The sequence below is a fragment of the Capricornis sumatraensis genome, chromosome 8 (assembly GCF_032405125.1).
Source record: "Capricornis sumatraensis isolate serow.1 chromosome 8, serow.2, whole genome shotgun sequence".
Classification (NCBI taxonomy): Eukaryota; Metazoa; Chordata; class Mammalia; order Artiodactyla; family Bovidae; genus Capricornis; species Capricornis sumatraensis.
Window position 1 is genome coordinate 77448098 of NC_091076.1, and position 17720 is coordinate 77465817.

A 17720-nucleotide genomic window follows, 5' to 3' on the forward strand; every position below is an offset into this window, starting at 1 on the left:
CCGCACCCCACCCCACCCCTCCACCCCCCCGCCTTGCTCCCCTGGGCTGAAGGAAAGGAACAGAGGAGAGGGGAGGAGAGCAGGGGAGAAAGGCTTCCCAGGACAGGTTGGGGAGAGAATGGGGTCAGCTGTACTGAGGAACAGATGGAGGGGGCAGTGGGGGACGGGGCTCAGGCAGACACCAGCAGGAAGAATTTGATTTTGAAAGGACGTGTGTAAGGTGACTGCCCAAAGAGAAAGGGTTTGGGCCTCTGGGGAAGAGAACCGTGTCAGGAAAGGTTTCAGGGATGCCCCCAGAGAAGAGCAAATCCTTGTCTGCTGGCATTTCGTGGGTTTGTTAGTGCCAAATGTGAGTCAGGGGTAGAGTGCTGTTTTCCACTGACACCCGTTTCAGAATCCCTGGTCTTGGCTCCCCAGAACTTTGCCTCTTGACTTTCCTTTCTGCCCCCACCTTCACCCATGGAAACTTGGTTCTTTTCCCTCCCCTTCCCCTGCCTGGGCTAGCTCCTTTCCAAACAGCCATGCCCTCTAAATGCTAGGGACCTGGGCCCTGAACCCTGTAGACAGATGCCCCCCAAGTTGGGGCATGGGAGGGGGGCTGGGGGACCCCATGATTCAGCCACGGACTCCAATGCCCAGCCCCTCTCCCCAGAACAATTCCCTGACAGTCCCACGTCCCCACCCCAATCCTTTGCGGCTCTGTACACATTTTTAAACCTGGCAAAAGATGAAGAGAATATTGTAAATATAAAAGTTTAACTGTTGGTTTCGCCTGCTGTTATGTTAGGAGGTGGGGGTGGGGGGCTCCAAAGAAACAAACCTTGGAGAAGTGACTCTGCCTTTGAAGGGGTAGGAGAAGAGGGTCCAACCCTTTTCAGTGAAGAGCTCTGAGGTCTGAGAGAAATGGGCAGTGGGTGCTGGGGTGTGGTTGTCATGACAATGGGGTTGTTTGGGGAGTTAAGATCAGAACCAGTGTCTGTGGAGGGGTCAGAGCCTGGCATAGAGAACCAGGCAGGGACTGATGGGGGCAGACACCAGGCAGGCCAGAGAGCCCACAGGATGGTGCCCGTGGCTGACTCCAGGAGAGGCATGCAAACTGTAGGCTTTGGTCTCTACTAAGACCTGGCTCAGGCTAGAGGCTCAAACCTGGGCCCAGGACTCTCTCTCAGCACATTGTGAGGGATAGCCCCACACCTTTGTGACCCGTTTACCTCCAGGGGACAGAAAAGTGGGCTGGTGGATACTGTGGGCACAGTGGGCTGGGGGCCTAGGGGCCCCAGTGGCCCTAAGGACCCCCATGGCTATGACTGAGCAGCCACGGCCCAGGTGGGCCTCATATCACAACCCTAACACCAACAGCTGCCGGGACCTGGGCAACTCCATCCTGCTGCTGCTGGGCCTTATTATTTGCATTAATATTGGCATCAACATGGTGACACTGGTCAGGGTGGGCCCGGGCGGGAGGGTGCTGGCAGGACGGCTGGGGGGCAGGCCTGATGGCCAGGGCCTACCTGGGGTCACTGTGTCCTTCCTCACCTAGCTCTGGCGCAGACTCCGTGGCTTCTTACACCAAGTGTTCCGTGTTATTTGTGAGAAAGGTAAGTAGGGGATGGGGGTGGGCACGGGAAGGGCAGAAATCCAGCATTCTGTCCCTGTCCTTAAGCCTGCCCCTACCCCTCCCGCTCTCCCTCTCAGACTCCATAACTACGCAGCTTCTCTTCCTGCACCCTGCCTCTCCATCCCTGTAGGAGCCAGGCTCCCCACCAGCCTCTCACCTCTCCTTGATCCACAGAAGCTTCTAAGTTACGCTCACCTGGGAAGCAGACCCAGCCCTCAAAGCATAGCTCTCCAGCAGTCCACCTACGATGCACCATGGACCCCGTGAAGATGACGGTGACCCCCCCACCCACTCGCAGCCATCGCCATCAAGGCTCTTCTTCGCGCCGTGCCCGCCGCCCAGTGGCCTGGGCCCCTGACACTGACGACGATGATGATGAGAAGCCCCCGCATCAGCACACAGCGGCCTGCTCCCACAACTGGGACTACCTTGAGGATTGGGAGGGTTTACAGACTGCCCAGAGGTTCTGGACTCCCTGGGCCCAGGACGCCTTGGAGCCTCCTACCCAGACCATCCGCTTCCAGCAGACTATAGAGGGAAGGCCCCTCAAGAGAGAGATGCAGTCTGATCTGGGCCTAGAGGCCTACGTGTACCCTGTGAACCCCCCACTCCCCAGCACTCAGATCCTGAGCCACAAGAACAGTGAGGGGGGGGCAGGGGCAGGGGCCCAGGCAGAACAGGAACAGGGCGCACCAGCTGAGCCGCCCATCCTGGGCCCAGCCAATGTCCCGGACATCCCCCGGTGCCGCTCCTCAGGGCGCGTCGCCTACAATGCCAGGGACGTGAGGCGGCGGCTGCGGGAGCTGACCAGGGAGGTGGAGGCCCTGTCGCACTGTTACCCTCTGGCCTCCGGATCCAGCACAGCTGAGGGGACGAGAAAGGACTGGGTATACCGTTCCCTGACAGAGAGGTGACTGGGAGAAGAATAAAAAGGAGAGAGGAGGTGGATTGTGGTGGTGTGTGTGCGGGGGGTGCCAGGGCCCACACAGCACCCAGAAGCTTGGTTACTAAGGAAATGATCTCCCTGGCAACAGGGCCTAGAGAGCCCTGAGGCCCCTCATCAACCTCTTGGCCCCAGGCCCTGTCCTCAGCCTTTTCCCAGGCCTGTCTTGGTTCCCAGGCTCCTGCCTGCCTCTGATCCATTTTCTTTAGTGTTCGGGGAAGCACCCCCCAAATCCCACTCCAGATCCCCAGCAGTACTGCACTTGAGGGGAGACCCTCATCCCATGGCTTCATCTCCTCAAGAGGTCTGGCTCCTGCCAGAGCCCAGGTTCAGGCTGCAGCTACAGGTGAGGTGTGGTCCCTCTTAAGCCCTGGATTCTTTGGGAAGGGATGGCTGAGAGTGAGGGTACCCTGGCCCTCACAGTTCCCCTGTCAGAACCCAAAGCTCCTGTACCCTTGAGCAGTCTTGGAGCAGTGATAAAATACTGAGGACGCTGTGGCCCTCTGTGACCTCATGCCTCTGCACAGCATCTCCATGTCACAAATGAGACTGGAGCTCAGAGAGATCACGTGACTTACGGTCACATGGACTCTAAGGATCAACTTCATGGTCTCAGATGCTCCAGCCTCTGCTCCCACAGGTAGATCCCCTTTGCTTCTGAGTCAGCTTGGCCCATCAGAATCTCCCATCTCCCTCAGTTTTCCATGGAAACTCATCAGAATATTCCATCTACTGGACATCTGAGAAACCCAGGCCCTACCTACTTCTAGACAGTTAGGATCACCAACACATGCTCAACTTGTGAACAAGGAACCAGGCTGAAGGACTAGACCTCACCTTCCATACCAGATGGGTTCCTGGAATGTGAGCAGATAGGCCTTTTATGAATCACCTCACTTCTCTGCCATTTTCCTTTGACCAACATTATTGATCATTTTAAACTGACGCCACTAGGTGGGTCTATTTTGAACACCTACTATATGTTTTGAGGCTTGGATGGGAAATGCCCACTGGCTGTTCCTCTATTTTTTCCCCCCTCTCTTTTTGACCACACAGTGTGGTTTGTGGAATCTTAGTTCCCTGACCTGGAGAAGGCAATGGCAACCCACTCTAGTACTCTTGCCTGGAAAATCCCATGGGTGGAGGAGCCTGGTAGGCTGCAGTCCATGGGGTTGCTAGGAGTCGGACACGACTGAGCGACTTCACTTTCACTTTTCACTTTCATGAATTGGAGAAGGAAATGGCAACCCACTACAGTATTCCTGTCTGGAGAATCCCAGGGACGGGGGAGCCTGGTGGGCTGCCATCTATGGGGTTGCACTGAGTCGGACACGACTGAAGCGATGCAGCAGCAGCAGCAGTTCCCTGACCAGGGACTGAACCCAGGCCTTTGGCAATGAAAGTGCAGAGTCCTAACCATTGGACCTCCAGGGAATTCCCTGTTCCTCTTTCTGCTAAGTTGTTCATTGTACAAACAAAATGACCTGAGGTCTCCCCAGTACCACTTTCTTAGACCACAGCAATGAACCCAGTTTAAATCATAGATTCCTTTTGTCTTATCAACAAGTGCATCCAAAGTTTGTGCTTTGTGAATTTCATGTAGTTTTCTTAAGATGGAAACTAATCCTTTTTCAAGTTTGGAGGGGTGGCTCAGTGGGAGAGCAATTGGTTAGGAAGGAGAGAAACCGTGGTTGAGGGGTGGTCTCTAGCAAAGGCAGCAACCTCATGCTCTGAAGTAAAGGGGCCGGTTGGCTCAGTGATCACCAACAGCAAAGGCTGCAATCCCTGGCCAGGAAGGGATGGCCCCAGTGGGTGCTAGAGAGCTTATGACAGGGAAATGGGCAGAAGTGGGAGGGAATGGTACAGTGGGGTGACCCCACAGTGGACTCTTACTGTCACCCATCCATCTAATTACCAAAGCTGCACGCTGCAAGCAGGTATGGGTAGGGAGTCCCAATGGGCTATAGATTGCCATATCTCAATGAAACGGAGGAAATCCTTTATGCATGGCTCAGTCCCTATGAAGACCATCTGCCCACTGTAGTTACATTTTCAAATCGAGTTAAGCCAGCCCCTACAAAGACAGAACAGTCTGAACTCTGGGGGCTGGGCTCCATTAGTGGGAGCCAAGGGCGAAGATGGCCACATCAAGGGCCAGCTGAGTGGATGAAAGACTTGCTACCTCTGCATTGTGACTCCCTGCAACATGCCTCATTGTGACCGCACTCCCTCACCTGCTGGTAGGTGTCCCAGGTCCCACCATGAGTGCAGTGTGGGTCAGGGCCGGTTGGGGGGGGGGCGCGGGTGGCCCAGGTGGCCCTAGGACCCCCCCACCATGGAAAATCAGCTCTGGTCTGACAACCTGGGGTGCTGCCATCAATACCAAGAAAGTACCCAGGATGTGGAGGACTTCCTGCTCCTGCTGCTGGGCCTTGTCATTCTTGTCAACATCGGGATCAACGTAGCAACTATGGTCAGTGATGGTTGGGGACACCCTGGTGGTGAACAGGGCTGAGAGTGGGAGCCAGCAGCAGGCACTTGCGCCTGCAGAAATGGTCTTGGCTGGGGCGGGGTTGGGGTGGTGAGTGGGGAGAGTCTGGCCTTCATTCCCACTCCACCCACCCCACTCCACCCCCAGATGTGGCACAGGCTCCAGAATGTCTTAGACAACAGCATCTGTTGGATTAACCAGAAAAGTAAGTATGGAAGACAGGTAGGAGGCGCCTGGCCCCTGCCACTCCCAAGACACCAGAAACCCAGGTCCCAGTTGTTCCCCGACCCTGAAATCTTCTGACAGTTGCCGGGCCCTCACAAGACTCTTTTTTGCCTCTCCTAGATGAAATCTCGCAGGGTTGTGAAAGTTCCCCCAAATCTCCTCCAGCCAAGGCCAAAGACGTCCACATCCACTGTACCCTGGACCCTGTAGAAGTGAAGATGGCGAGGCCCACTCGCTGCTCCTCTTCCTCCTACCACCATCCCCGCAGCCAAAGCCGCAGCCGCCGCCCTCGACGCCAGCAACCTTGCCGCCACCAACCTCACCGCCAGGGCTGCAGCCGCAGCCGCCCCTGCAGCCACCAGCGGATGTCGAAGAACTCCAAACGATTCCCCTACAGCTGCTCGGTCTTCGGTAGGCCACGTCGCAGCCACAAGATGTCACAGCTGCGGGCGAGGCCCTCCTTTGATCGGGAGGACCTGGACTCCTACCTGGAGGAGGATGAAGACCTTGCCTTCCCACACCCCAAGTACCCAAGGGGGGCCTGGGGAGGGCTCTACCAACGGATGGGCTTGCCCTCCAGTGTGGGGCTCTGGGGCCGCCAGGGTGGGATCCTGGCCAGCCTGCCGCCACCTTCTCTCTACCTGTCACCTGAGCTGCGCCGCCTGCCCAAGCGTGTGGAGGCCAAGTCTGAGCTCAGGCTGCAGTCCTTCGGGCCCCTCTGCTCACCATCCCACACCTGGGGCAATGTGGAGGTAGGCCAGTGGACCTCGTCTCCACTGCCTCCCCGACGGCTGCCCCCCAACCCCTCGTGGGTCCCTATGGGGCACAGCCCTTACCCCTCAAGGGGCCAGCTCCTGTATGACAATTGGGATCAGCGGCGGCGTGGTCTGGAGGCTTCTGAGCCTCCCTCCGCCCTGTTGACCCGGGGCTCCCGGCCCGAAGCCCGAGAGCACTTCTCCCCACAGGTCCACCGACGGAGCCTCCTTGGCCATGCTCACGCCCAGCCCAACCGCAGCCCCCACCCCTCCACGGGACACTTAAACTACTCCCGGGATCCCCATGAGGTCCGGCGCCAGGCAGCCGAATGGACTGAGACACTGCCCACTAGGCACCCTCTGACCACCTCCACCTCCCTCACCATGCTGGGCGAGGCCTCGTACCAGCGGGCCCCGGCTCCCAGCTCAGCTCTGTTCCTCTGCTCCTCCCAGCCCCTGCCCGAAGTCCAGGCTACAGAGCCGCCCCAGCCCACCTTTATGCCACTCAGCCGGAACCCAGGGGGCAATGCCAGCTACCAGGTGTACGACAGCCTGGAGCTGAAGCGGCAGGTGCAGGAGAGCAGGGCGCGAGCCAACTCGCTGCCACCTTCCAACTCTGCCTCCAGGCCCTCTCTGCATAGAAGCCGGACTGGGAAAATTCACTGACCGGCAGCCAATGGAGGAGGTGGGGGGCAGGGCATGGAGAAAGGAATAAAGATCAAGAGTCCAGTAAATGCTGGTGGTCTGTGGCTTGGAAGCGCCACTCCTGCCAGCCTGGGTCCCTGCCCTTGGCTTCCTGAAGCCAGTGTCTCCTCCTTGGCCTGAGGGTCCCCTTGGCTTAGTGGCCACAGTCCTGCCAGCAGGCCCCTCCTGGGCTTGTACTATGAACGAAGTAGATTTGCAGGTGCAGACTCCAAACCACTGGTCTCTGGGCACCTACTGTGTTCTCAGCTGTCCCTGTCCCCAAAGCTCATATCAGAAGCTGCTTCCGAACTGGGAGGGTCCCCATCTGAACAGATCCAGGTCCACACCCAGTGAAGGGCATGAAGAAGGCCAAGGCTCTGGACTCCAGCCAGGCCTTCCCCAGGGTTCTGATGCCAGGGGTCTTCCTTGTCTCAGGAGAGGCCAAGGAGGTGGAATGTGTGGTTTGAATGAGTGACTCAGTGGGCTGTGAGGGAAGGATTGACGTCTTGAGGAGAGGTGTGCTGGCCTCTGGGGCCCTGTTTGACTGTCCAGGCTCAGGCTGCCTGACCCCAGTTACCAGGGAATGCCACTCTCAGCCCTCTTTATTCTCCTCCTCCCTCATTGTGACCCCACCCCCCTCCCCATTATGACACAGTCCTTCTTCCCCTCCCCCACCAGAGGAGTCTGGCTCCTAGTGAGTATGTGGGGGCCAGGGGGCCCAGGTAGCCCTGGGACCCCCAGCCATGAGTGAGCGAACCTACCACGGAGCCCAAGCGTGCTCTGGCACCAACCCCAGAAAGTGCCAGGACCTAGGAGACTCAATTCTTCTGATCCTGGGCAGCTTCATCTTGCTCAACGTGGGGATCAATGTGGTGACTCTGGTCAGGGCAGGATCTGGGCAGCAGTGTTGGGGGAGCCTTGGGGTCTCAAAGGGGCTTAGTTGGGAGGGCTGTTGGGGTGTGTCCAGGCAAGGATTGGACTTCAGGGCTCACCCTGCTCCCGGACTCTCCCCTCCTCTGCTTCCCTCAGCTCTGGAAACACCTGAAGAACTCCTTGCGGACTCTTTTCCGTCATTTTTTCCCCAGAGGTGAGTGGGCCCCGGCGTGGGCTCTGGGGATATGGACTTGTCCCCTTTCTTCTTTCCCCGTCCCCATCCTCAGCCCCTCAGGAACCCAGGCTTTGTCACATCTCACCTTTTCCTGCAGACAAGCAATCCAGCTATGCAGGCAGCCATCCCATGTGCATACGTTGCTCCGTGGATCCCAAGAACCTGTGCTCAAGAGTCCCGCCCCGCTTCCACCGCCGCCCAAGCTTCCTGCTCGGGCACCCTAACCACCTGGACTCCTGGATACCAGACACAAACGATGAGAAGGCTTCTAAGTGCTGCTGGATGCCGCCTCAGTGTGGACATGTTGGGGCTCCCATGGAGGTGCCATGGGGACTGTGGAAGGAGGGGCTAACGGGAGCTGGGGAGGACCCTCAGATCACAGCCTTAAAGGCCCAAGCCACCTTCTACTCTAAGCAGGAGACATCTTCCAAGTTCCGTAGGATGAGCAAGGTGGACATGGTTCCACTGCGCCTGCCCCAAGAGAGCAAGACTAAGACCCCAGACCATGACCAAGCCCAGGCCCAGACCCGCTCCCAGGTCCAGTCTCCTGGGCATGCTCCTGCCAAGGCCCAGACCTTCTCCCCAGCCCAACTTCCTGAGCCCACCCCAGCCGAGACCCAGACCCACGCCCCCATTTACTCCCCTGAGCATGCCCCACCTCAGGCCCAGACCAACTCCCTAACCCTTGGCCCTGAGCACAACTCTGCCCAGGTCTGTGGCCCAGAGCACACCTTAGCCTATACCCCGGACCAGGCCCCCTCACAGGGCCCAGCCCAGTGCAAGGGCCACACCCTTACCCACACTCTGACTCATGCTCATCTAACCTATACCCATGCCAAAACTCTGATCCCTCCCCCAGCTTCTGCCCCAGTCCCTCGCCAAGCCCCTCCTCCAGCTTCTGTTCCAGTCCCTCCCCTAACTCCTGCCCCAGCCCCTCCCCCAACTTCTGCTCCAGTCCCTCCCCCAGCTTCTGGCCCTGCTGCTACTTCTGTTCCAGCCCCTACACCAGCACCTGCCCCCACGTCTGCCACAACCCCTGTCCCTGCACTGGTCATGGCCCAGCCGACCACTCCAGTCCCTTCCACACCACCTTCCTCCATCCTAACTTCTATTCCCTCTACTTTGTCTGCCTTCAGCCAAGGCCTCTCCACTGGCCATGTGGTCTATGATGCCCGCAGGGTAAAGCAGAACTTATTCCATGTATGTGCCCCTCAGAACTCTGGGTATTCCAGAAAGGACTTAGGTACACTCTCCAGGCTCCAAGAGGGGCATGGCCTGGTGAGCTCTGGTACAGCTGAGCAAACACTGAAGCAATGTTGTGAGGACAGTGCCAAGCCCTTCACAGGATCCATATTGGGTTACCTGGAGTTGGGGAACATGGAATGGAAGCTTTCAAATGATGTCAAGGATGAATCTGTGCAGCCCAAGACCTTCCCTTACTGCAGTTTCCACCCTTACAGCTCTGAGAAGCAAAACACGGACTCCCAGACTCCAGTCTACCCCAAATTCCTGGTGTACTCCAAAGATGCTACCCCTTATCAACCTTGCTTCCACGTTCCAACCAGTACCCAGAACTCAATGGGTACTGTGCCTCCACCCTGCACTCTTTCTCTGCCTCTCATTTCTCCCAGATCCTTTGTTGTTCATCAACACAGCAACCACCAGAAGCCCTCCATCTTAGTACAGACCCCCAAATGTCCCCCACCCTCCAAGTCTCCTCAGTCTGTCCTCTCTTCCCAGGGTCCCATCCCTCCTCAGTTCTCCACTACTTCCCAAACCCCAAACCAGCCCCAGCCCCCTGAACTTCATAAGAATCTAGGCCTCAACCAAGACCATGGTCTCCAGAGAACCCCAGGCCCTTCAAAAGACACTAGAGTTCCCAGAAAGCCAGAGCTTACCCCGAATCCAAATCTCCACATGAACCCAGGCTTTACTCAAGACCCAGGCTTCCACAAGAGCCCAGGCCTTGCTCAAAATCCAGGCCTCCACAAGTGTCCAGTCTTTACCCAAGACTCAGGCCTCCACAAGAGCCCAGGCCTTGTTCAAAATCCAGGCCTCCACAAGAGCCCTGGCTTTACCCAAGACCAAGGCCTCCACAAGAGCCCAGGCCTTGTTCAAAATCCAGGCCTCCACAAGAGCCCAGGCTTTACCCAAGACCCAGGCCTCCAAAAGAACCCAGACCTTGCTCAAAATCCAGGCCTCTACAAGAGCCCAGGCGTTACCCAAGACCCAGGCCTCCACAAGAGCCCGGGCCTTGCTCAAAATCCAGGCCTCCACAAGAGCCCAGGCTTTATCCAAGACCCTCATCTCTGCAAGAATCCAAGCCTTTCCCAAGACTCTGACTTTCACAAGGATTCAGTCATTATACAAGATTCTTGCTCCCAGAGTTTAAGTTCTACTCAAGAGGGAAGTTTCTTTAGAAGCCCATATCTTACCCAACCTTCTGGTCTCCACAAGAACACACCATTTCTTCAAACTTCTGACATTCAGAGGAGCTCAGGCTTTAGGCATGACTCTGGAGTCTGTAGAAATCTAGAACAAAACTTCTATAGAAGTCAAGAGCTCTCCCAAAACACTGGCCTACATAGTATCCCACACCCTTCTCAAGGTTCTGGATGTTACAAGAGTACAAGTAATGCCCAAGATCCAGGAGTGTCTAGGAGTCTAGGCTTTACCCAAGATTCTGAACCACAGAAGAGTCCATGCTTTGTCCAAGACTCTGGAGTCAACAAGAACTCAGGCCTTACCCAGGAATCTGGTCCCCATAAGAACCCAGGCTTTGTGCAAACCCCTGGCCTCTATAAGGACTCAGGAGACTACAACAATCCAGGCCTTACTCAAGATTCTGGAGTTTACAAGAGCCAAGACCTTACTCAAGATTCTGACCTCCATAAGAATCTGGGCCTTACCCAAGTCAGCGAAGTCAAAAGATGTGATGTTCCCCAAGATGCTAGACTTTACAGGAGCCCAGAACATTGCCACAACCCTAACCTCCACAAGCAAGCAGGAGTTACTCAACATCCTGACCCCCAGAAGGGTCCAGCCCTTACTCAAGACTCTGGCTTCTCCAAGACTCAGGACTTTATCAAGGGATCAGGCCTCCAAGAGGACTCGTGCTTTGTCCCCAATCCTGTCCTCCACAAGAACCCTCTAGGAACTGACTGTGTCCAGGTTTTGGGCCCACTTCAGACCCCAAAGTCATTTATATCTGAGAAGATTCCTCGAAGGCATGATGCCGGGCAGCATGTTCCAGGGGCTTCTGTCCCACCTAGCCAGCCCTCCTCCCCCACCAAGGCCCAGGTGGTCTACAGTAACCGACAAACCTTCTCAGAGGTGCCTGTGCTGATAGAGCTGCAACCGCCTTCCCGGCGAGCAGGCGGCCAAGACTGGGTGTACCGCCCCATGGACACAGCTCCTGCAGCCTGCCAGAACTACCGCCAGACGTCTATGCCTCCCAAAACCAACTGGAAGCCCCACTGCCCAGGGTCAGGCACCCGGGTAGGGCACGTGGTCTTTGACGCCCGCCAGAGACAGTTGGGAGCAGGCAGGGACAAGTGTGAAGCATTGTCTCCCAGGCGCCTTCACCGAGAGATATCCAACAACTCATCAGAGATGGCCAAGGCGTGGGGATATCAGTGTGTGATGAGAAACTTAGAAAAAGCGGGGACCAATGTGCATGAAGAATAAAAAGGCAAGAGAAGTATTCTGTGGTTATTTGAGGCCATCTACCCCAACCCCACCCCTCAGGTGGGGGATAAGGAATGAAACTCCCAGCTTTCCTGCTGTCGCTGTCTTACCTTAAGCTGTTATCCCCAAAGCCCTAGAGCTGCATTCTCCATTACAGTAGCTACTAGCCAAATATGCCTATTAGAATGTAAATGAGTTAAAATTAAGTAGAGTTAAAAAGTGTTCTCAGGGAGTTCTCTGGAGGACCAGTGGTTAGCAATCAGCGCTTTCACAGATGTGGCAGGGCTTCAATCCCTGGTCGGGGGTACTAAGATCCTACAAGCTGCAAGGCACAGCCAAAAAAAAAAATCTGTTCCTCAGTCTCATGATCTAAGTGTTCAATAGCCACATAGAGCTACTGGCTACTGTATTGGACGGCACAGATTTAGAACATTTCCATCATCATGGAAAATGCTATTGGAGAGCAATGCTTTAGAGTTCAGGGCAACTTACTTTCCCTGTCAGCGATCCACAACATAGGAGCTTTAAGACAGACTTTCCTTGTGGCTCAGGTAGTAAAGAATCCACCTGCAATGTGGGTAGACCTAGGTTCGATCCCTGAGTTGGGAAGATCCCCTGGAGAAGGGAAAGGCTACCCACTCCAGTATTCTGGCCTGGAGAATTCCATGGACTATACAGTCCATGGGGTTGCAAAGAGTCAGACACACTGAGCGACTGTCACTTTCACTTTCAGGGAGATTTAAGAGGCCCAGAGAAATTAGTTCTTTTTAGGGTGGTTCAGAAGCCACCATCTAGGGAGGCGGTTAAGATGTAGGAATGGACACCCAATGCCTGATTTCCCCAGACTGTGACAAAGAGCTCAGGCTTCAGTTTTCCTTATCTGGTCTCTTGGGTCACAACCTGTTGTATGGAAATTTGCCTTCCCGGTTCTGGGCTGTGTTTGGGGCTCTTTTTGTAACAGAGGGAGAAGACCTCTCTTTGTCAATGACTAGGAACCCCTGAATTTTAGGCTCCCCAAATTGGGCCCTGGATTCTGAGGGTCCCCTCTTTTTGTTGTTTAGTCGCTAAAGTCATGTCTGACTTCTTTGTGACCCCATGGACTGCATCATGCCAGGCTTCCCTGTCCTTCACTATCTCCCAGAGTTTGCTCAAATTCATGTCCGTTGAGTTGCTGAACAGGCCTCTGATTTGTTCTAAGTGTCTCCACTTGCCCAGTTTCTTGCCCATGGACTTAGCCCTAGTTCACTGTGGAGACAGACCCCTGGGAAAAAGGAATATAAGAATTTCCTGGTCCAGCATGCACTGGTCTAATCCGTGAGCTTGTGTTTGGTTACCTATCTTTCTGCCCTATTATTCTGGCTCCTAGTTTCATCCTGGACTTAAGCTGTGTCCGTGATAGTACTGGTTGCTGAAAGCAATTTTCTTCCCCTATTAATTTCTCATTGCCCTGCCCCAACCCACCTGGGAGTTTCCTCTGGACTTGATTTTCAGCCCTCGTAACTCTTCTGTATACACACCTGAGCTGCAAGATTCCAAAGTGTTTGCCCTGATACCCTAGTGTGTCTGAGGTGGCCATCACTAATATGTCCCTTTGGATGTCCCTCCCTGGGTCATCACTACTTATGTGTTCTTGTCTAACATTACCTCCACTGATTCCAAAGAGATTCATGCCAGTCGGGAAACCCCTTTCCAACACCTCTCTTGCTCGGCGCTGACCTTGGACAAGTCATGTGGCACCTTCCTAGGCTAGCAGTAATTGCATGCAAGGATTCTTCTAGATTTAAGTTACCAGGGCACCTCTACTCCCTCAGGCCCTAGGTTATGTGCCTCATTATCATTTGCTATTTGGATCCATCCTATTATGTCTCTGTTCTAAGTCCAAGGAATGTTTGCATTGACCTGGCCTTGGAAAGACACGCTATAGTTTATTTCCATAGAAACTACAACTTCCATCAGGCACTATTTCAACGGAACAGGAAAGGATCTGGGGGCGTGGCTTTAATGCCCTGGTAGCTTGGAAGACAAACTACAACTCCCAAGATAGCCAGGAGATCTCTGCAGAGCCAAAGGAGAGATTGAACTCTGACTGGAGGCCGGGCTGGTCCGGAACCACCTCCAGAAAGGGGCGTGGTTGTAACATAGGGGCGTAGCCTTGTGAGCAGCAGGAAGAAGTTACCTGTTGAACCTTCCTAACCATTTTCTTTTCAGACCTTGCAGCTACCCCTAAGAGGGAAGCCGCAAACCACTAGCCTCTTCCGAAAAAGAGGTAAGGGGAGGTAGACAGGGGGTGGTGAAGGAGGCTATTGCATTCCGAAGGAGGGGCCAAACAGCCACTTTTAACCTGCTGAGTCAGGTGAATCGGTTCTTGGGGGTGGGGACTAGCATAGGAGAAAAGGGCAAGGACGGAGGAGGTATTTGTTTGCTTTCAAGACTAAATTTAGAGCCCTTCATCTGCAGACCCATTGGCAGATTGTGACTTGGGCACCCTCTTGATCTCGGGAAGAGAAAAGAAAGGAGGGGCAAGTTTTCCACAGCAGAAGGAACAACGCTTCTGGGCTTCCCCCTGTACGTGTATTTCCTAGCCCCCAAACAATAGAGCCATATGGCTTCTGCAGTCTGGGGGAACGCTCCCTGGTGGGGCCCACCGCCCCCAGCCCCGGCCCGGCCGCTCACAGACATCGACTTCTGCTCTGGAGCGCAGCTGCAAGAACTAACCCAGCTGATCCAGGAGCTGGGTGTGCAGGAGAGTTGGAGTGATGGGCCCAAGCCAGGACCAGATCTCCTCCAGGCCAAGGATTTTGTGTTCTCTTTGCTTAGTAAGTAACCCTCTTGCTGCTCTCAGCTCCACCCCATCCCATCCTGGGCTCTGGATCATGTCTTCACGATCCCTACTCTTCCCTTAGGTCTCATTCACCGCAGGGACCCTCGCTTTCCTCCCCAGACAGAGCTCCTGCTGCTTCGTGGTGGGATTCGAGAGGGCTCCCTGGATTTGGGGCCTGCACCTCTTGGTCCCTACACGCGGGGACCTCACTACGATGCTGGCTTCACACTCCTGGTGCCCGTGTTTTCTTTAGATGGCACTGGGCAGGAGCTGCAACTGGACATGAGATCCTGTTATGCATGGCTCTGCCTCCCAGAGCAGGTACGCGGAACCTCGGTCCGGGAAGCATGGCAGGATTGCCTAGGACCCCCAGTCCCAGAAGGACGTAATTGGATCCACCCAACTGATAGCAGAGAGAGTCCCCGGGACCCGCAAAACTCCGTGGACCAGCCACACGGTGACATCACTGAGCCTGAGGCACACGAGTCTTTGAAAAAATCACCTAGTAATGTTTCAGTGCCGGAGTCACCCCAGCAAAACCTAACCGATATTGGCTTTCCCTCACCATCGGAAGAAACGAATGATGACGTCACCAAAGCAACCGATGTTAGCCCAGCGCCACAGCCGTCGGAGGCTCGAGAGGCATGGCCCACATTGTGCCCCGCCCAGGTGGCTGCTTGGTTCTTTGCTTCGCTGGCTGCGGTCGCTGAGTCCCTATTCCCGGTCCCGGGTGCCCCGCGCTTGGTCCACGCAGCCCGCCACGCAGGGTTCACTACCATCCTCCTGGCTACGCCCGGGCCCCCGCGCCGCCTCCTGCTTTTCGACCTGATCCCCGTGGTGTCTGTGGCCGGCTGGCCCCAGGGGGCTCGGAGCCACTCGTGGGCCGGCCCGCTGGCCTCGGAGTCGTCCTCCTTCTACTTGGTGCCCGGCGGCGGCGGCGGCCGAACCGAGCGGCGGGGCGCCTCCGGCTGGCAGCTCTGCTTCGCCCGCCAGGAGCTGGCGCTCAAGGCGCGCATACCCGCTCCGCTGCTGCAAGCTCACGCGGCGGCCCAGGCGCTGCTGCGCCCGCTGGTGGCGGGGACCCGGGCCGCGGCGCCCTACCTCCTGCGGACGTTGCTCTACTGGGCGTGCGAGCGGCTGCCCGCGCTCTATCTGGCGCGGCCCGAAAATGCGGGCGCCTGCTGCCTCGGGCTGCTGGATGAGCTGGGCCGAGTACTCGAGGCGCGGACGCTTCCCCACTATTTTCTGAGTGGCCAAAAGCTCCGTGCGGGGGACGGCGCCGCTTCGCTGCTCGGGGCGTTGGCCCTGCTTCGCGGGGACCCTGCTCGGGCCCTGCGCGCCGCTGTGGAGGAGGCCAAGGCTGCGCGTAAGGGGGGCGGCTTAGCCGGCGTGGGAGCCGGGTCGCATTAAACACGCTGTTCGTACTAACGTGGAAAGTGCTTCTGTTGGCCAGCGGGGTGTGGAGGGGACTGCTCTCCCTTCACCTGGGAGACAGGCTGAACCCCTTGGGCCCGAAGAACCCGTGTTCTAGAAGGCCTCCTGTCTGGTTCTTCCCCATCTTCCCACCCTCCTCCCGCACTATCCCTGGCACAGGTCGTTCCATTCCGGCCTCTCCACTTTCCACATCTGTAGCCAGCACCCTTCTTGCCCCGGTGCAACCTCTGGCATCCATCTCCCCCTAGTGCTTATGGTCTTTTCTCTTAGGGGTCGATAGGGGTAATATATTTGCTGAAAAAAGACGTGAAAAGGAGAGAGGTATGGAGACCAGGGACTGACCAATTTGGTTCACACAAAAGCAGAGATATTAAGCAGGCCGAATTTCACCCCAGGCTAGTCCTCGCCACCTCGCTATCTTTTCAGTTACTCCCCCCACTTTCCTCATCCAGTGCTGTCCTCGATCTCGGGCAGTGGGGTCCCTTTCTCCATTCTCACCATTCCATCTACCTAAGCCCAAGCTCTCCCCTCGTGCAGATTTGCCTTCTGTGGAGTCGCCTATTTGTCCCTCCTCCTCTGAACCCCGAGACAGGCGGCTCCGGCTGCCTCTAAGACCGTCCCCACTCCCTGCCTCCAAGGAACCCCGGGGTTCCGCACGCCCAGCTCCCCCCCACACCCCGCCCCGGCCTTTCCCGGCGTCTCCGCCCCCTGCCCCGCCCCCGGGCCGGCTCTCGGAGGAGGGGGAGCTGCTGTCGCCGCCGCCGCCGCCTCAGCTTCCCACCGCCGCTACCGCTGCCGCCGCTGCCGCCGCTGCGCTGTCCAGCCGCCAGGCCCAGTGCTCACTTCGCCGGACCAGGGCACTCTGCGGAGACACCCTCATTCCTTCCTGGGGTCTGGGACTCCTAGCCGGGCGTGGGGGGAAGCCCCGTTTGCGGGGTACAGGGAGGGAGGAGCCTGGAACCGGAGCCAGCGCCAGCCGTCGCCGGACTGACAAGACAGGACAGGTTGAGGGGCGTCGGGGAAGGAAGAGAGGGTGCTGTAGGCAGTCCCCGGGAGGAAGAGGAAGCCCTGTCGCAGACAGCTGGGATGCTCTCTGACTTATAGGGGGTCTGTTCACATTTGGAGACCCGTGACAACGTGGGTGCACTCCTCTCCTGGGGGGCTGGTTGGATTGGAGGGTGTGGGATCTAAACAGTACCAGCTGTCTCCGAGGAAATTAAGGGGCTGCCAGAAAAAAAACCACCCCAAACCCCAAAACCTATGCTTCTTATTCCGAGGTGACAGAGGGCCCTCCAGACAACCACCTGGTGTAACTACTAGGAAGGGAGGGTTTGGAGGTGACTTCAAAAGGAGTGGAGGGTAACAAGGTGAGAAAAGGGGCTCAGCACCTGGAACCCTCTGCCACTAGAAATGGGGGTGACTTGGTAAATGCTGGGTTTGTCCAGAGACAGGGTCTGGGAACCTCTGCTTGCTGAATGGGGACAGTCTGAATATCTTGAGACATAGTTTGTGGGGGATTTCAGTGAAAAAAGTGGGGGATTCTTCACTTAGAGGGTGGCAAAGGAAAAGGAACCAAGGTTGGGTTCTTCGCTGACATTGGCAGCACCCCAGCAAGAGTGGGGTGAGCGAGTATCTCCAAAGCTAAGGACCCACACCTTTAAGATTATAAGAGTGGCTTTGTCAGGAACAGGGGGCCTGGAAATAGGGTGGAAAGGTGCGTGGGGATATTGGAACCACATCTTGGAAAATCTGAGGGTCTTGCCTTTGGGATAAGGTTAGTGGGGGACAGGGACACTGGAGACTAGAGAAGGGGAGAGTTTTCTGTAGGGGGCAAAAGTCGAGGGTGGGGTCCATTGAGAGGTAAATAAGCTGCTGAGTCCCACGAAGCTAGTAGGAGGCCCAAGGGTGGGAGCTGGAGCCTAGGGTGGGGGTCCTCTAGGGTTTATCCTCAGGT

The 17720-nt window shown here is 56.4% G+C and overlaps 4 protein-coding genes across 4 annotated transcripts; all 4 read left to right on the plus strand.

Annotated features, from left to right (window-relative positions):
• The first annotated feature begins 1297 nt into the window (after positions 1-1297).
• On the plus strand, positions 1298-2532 carry SPEM1 (spermatid maturation 1). Its single transcript, XM_068979229.1, has 3 exons — positions 1298-1441; positions 1541-1598; positions 1793-2532. The coding sequence occupies exons 1-3, from the start codon at positions 1298-1300 to the stop codon at positions 2530-2532; spliced, it is 942 nt and encodes a 313-aa protein (XP_068835330.1).
• A 2364-nt stretch (positions 2533-4896) lies between these two features.
• On the plus strand, positions 4897-6698 carry SPEM2 (SPEM family member 2). The gene is made up of 3 exons (XM_068976006.1): positions 4897-5034; positions 5200-5257; positions 5398-6698. Exons 1-3 carry the CDS (start codon positions 4897-4899, stop codon positions 6696-6698), a joined length of 1497 nt encoding a protein of 498 aa, XP_068832107.1.
• A 761-nt stretch (positions 6699-7459) lies between these two features.
• SPEM3 (SPEM family member 3) lies at positions 7460-11511 on the plus strand. Its single transcript, XM_068977448.1, has 4 exons — positions 7460-7597; positions 7746-7803; positions 7922-9707; positions 9996-11511. Exons 1-4 carry the CDS (start codon positions 7460-7462, stop codon positions 11509-11511), a joined length of 3498 nt encoding a protein of 1165 aa, XP_068833549.1.
• Positions 11512-13980: 2469 nt separating this feature from the next.
• On the plus strand, positions 13981-15828 carry TMEM102 (transmembrane protein 102). The gene is made up of 2 exons (XM_068978892.1): positions 13981-14327; positions 14415-15828. Exons 1-2 carry the CDS (start codon positions 14114-14116, stop codon positions 15740-15742), a joined length of 1542 nt encoding a protein of 513 aa, XP_068834993.1. The 5' UTR covers positions 13981-14113; the 3' UTR covers positions 15743-15828.
• The last annotated feature ends 1892 nt before the right edge of the window (positions 15829-17720 follow it).

What these genes read in the sequence shown, in the direction of transcription:
- SPEM1 (XM_068979229.1), top strand. Translation starts at nt 1,298, where the DNA reads ATGGCTATGACTGAGCAGCCACGGCCCAGGTGGGCCTCATATCACAAC. An exon ending in GCATCAACATGGTGACACTG is followed by an intron (nt 1,442 to 1,540) that starts GTCAGGGTGGGC and finishes TTCCTCACCTAG; the next exon opens with CTCTGGCGCAGACTCCGTGG. An exon ending in CCGTGTTATTTGTGAGAAAG is followed by an intron (nt 1,599 to 1,792) that starts GTAAGTAGGGGA and finishes CTTGATCCACAG; the next exon opens with AAGCTTCTAAGTTACGCTCA.
- SPEM2 (XM_068976006.1), top strand. Translation starts at nt 4,897, where the DNA reads ATGGAAAATCAGCTCTGGTCTGACAACCTGGGGTGCTGCCATCAATAC. An exon ending in GGATCAACGTAGCAACTATG is followed by an intron (nt 5,035 to 5,199) that starts GTCAGTGATGGT and finishes CTCCACCCCCAG; the next exon opens with ATGTGGCACAGGCTCCAGAA. An exon ending in CTGTTGGATTAACCAGAAAA is followed by an intron (nt 5,258 to 5,397) that starts GTAAGTATGGAA and finishes TGCCTCTCCTAG; the next exon opens with ATGAAATCTCGCAGGGTTGT.
- TMEM102 (XM_068978892.1), top strand. Translation starts at nt 14,114, where the DNA reads ATGGCTTCTGCAGTCTGGGGGAACGCTCCCTGGTGGGGCCCACCGCCC. An exon ending in TTTTGTGTTCTCTTTGCTTA is followed by an intron (nt 14,328 to 14,414) that starts GTAAGTAACCCT and finishes CTCTTCCCTTAG; the next exon opens with GTCTCATTCACCGCAGGGAC.
- SPEM3 (XM_068977448.1), top strand. Translation starts at nt 7,460, where the DNA reads ATGAGTGAGCGAACCTACCACGGAGCCCAAGCGTGCTCTGGCACCAAC. An exon ending in GGATCAATGTGGTGACTCTG is followed by an intron (nt 7,598 to 7,745) that starts GTCAGGGCAGGA and finishes TGCTTCCCTCAG; the next exon opens with CTCTGGAAACACCTGAAGAA. An exon ending in AAAGACACTAGAGTTCCCAG is followed by an intron (nt 9,708 to 9,995) that starts AAAGCCAGAGCT and finishes AGGCCTCCAAAA; the next exon opens with GAACCCAGACCTTGCTCAAA.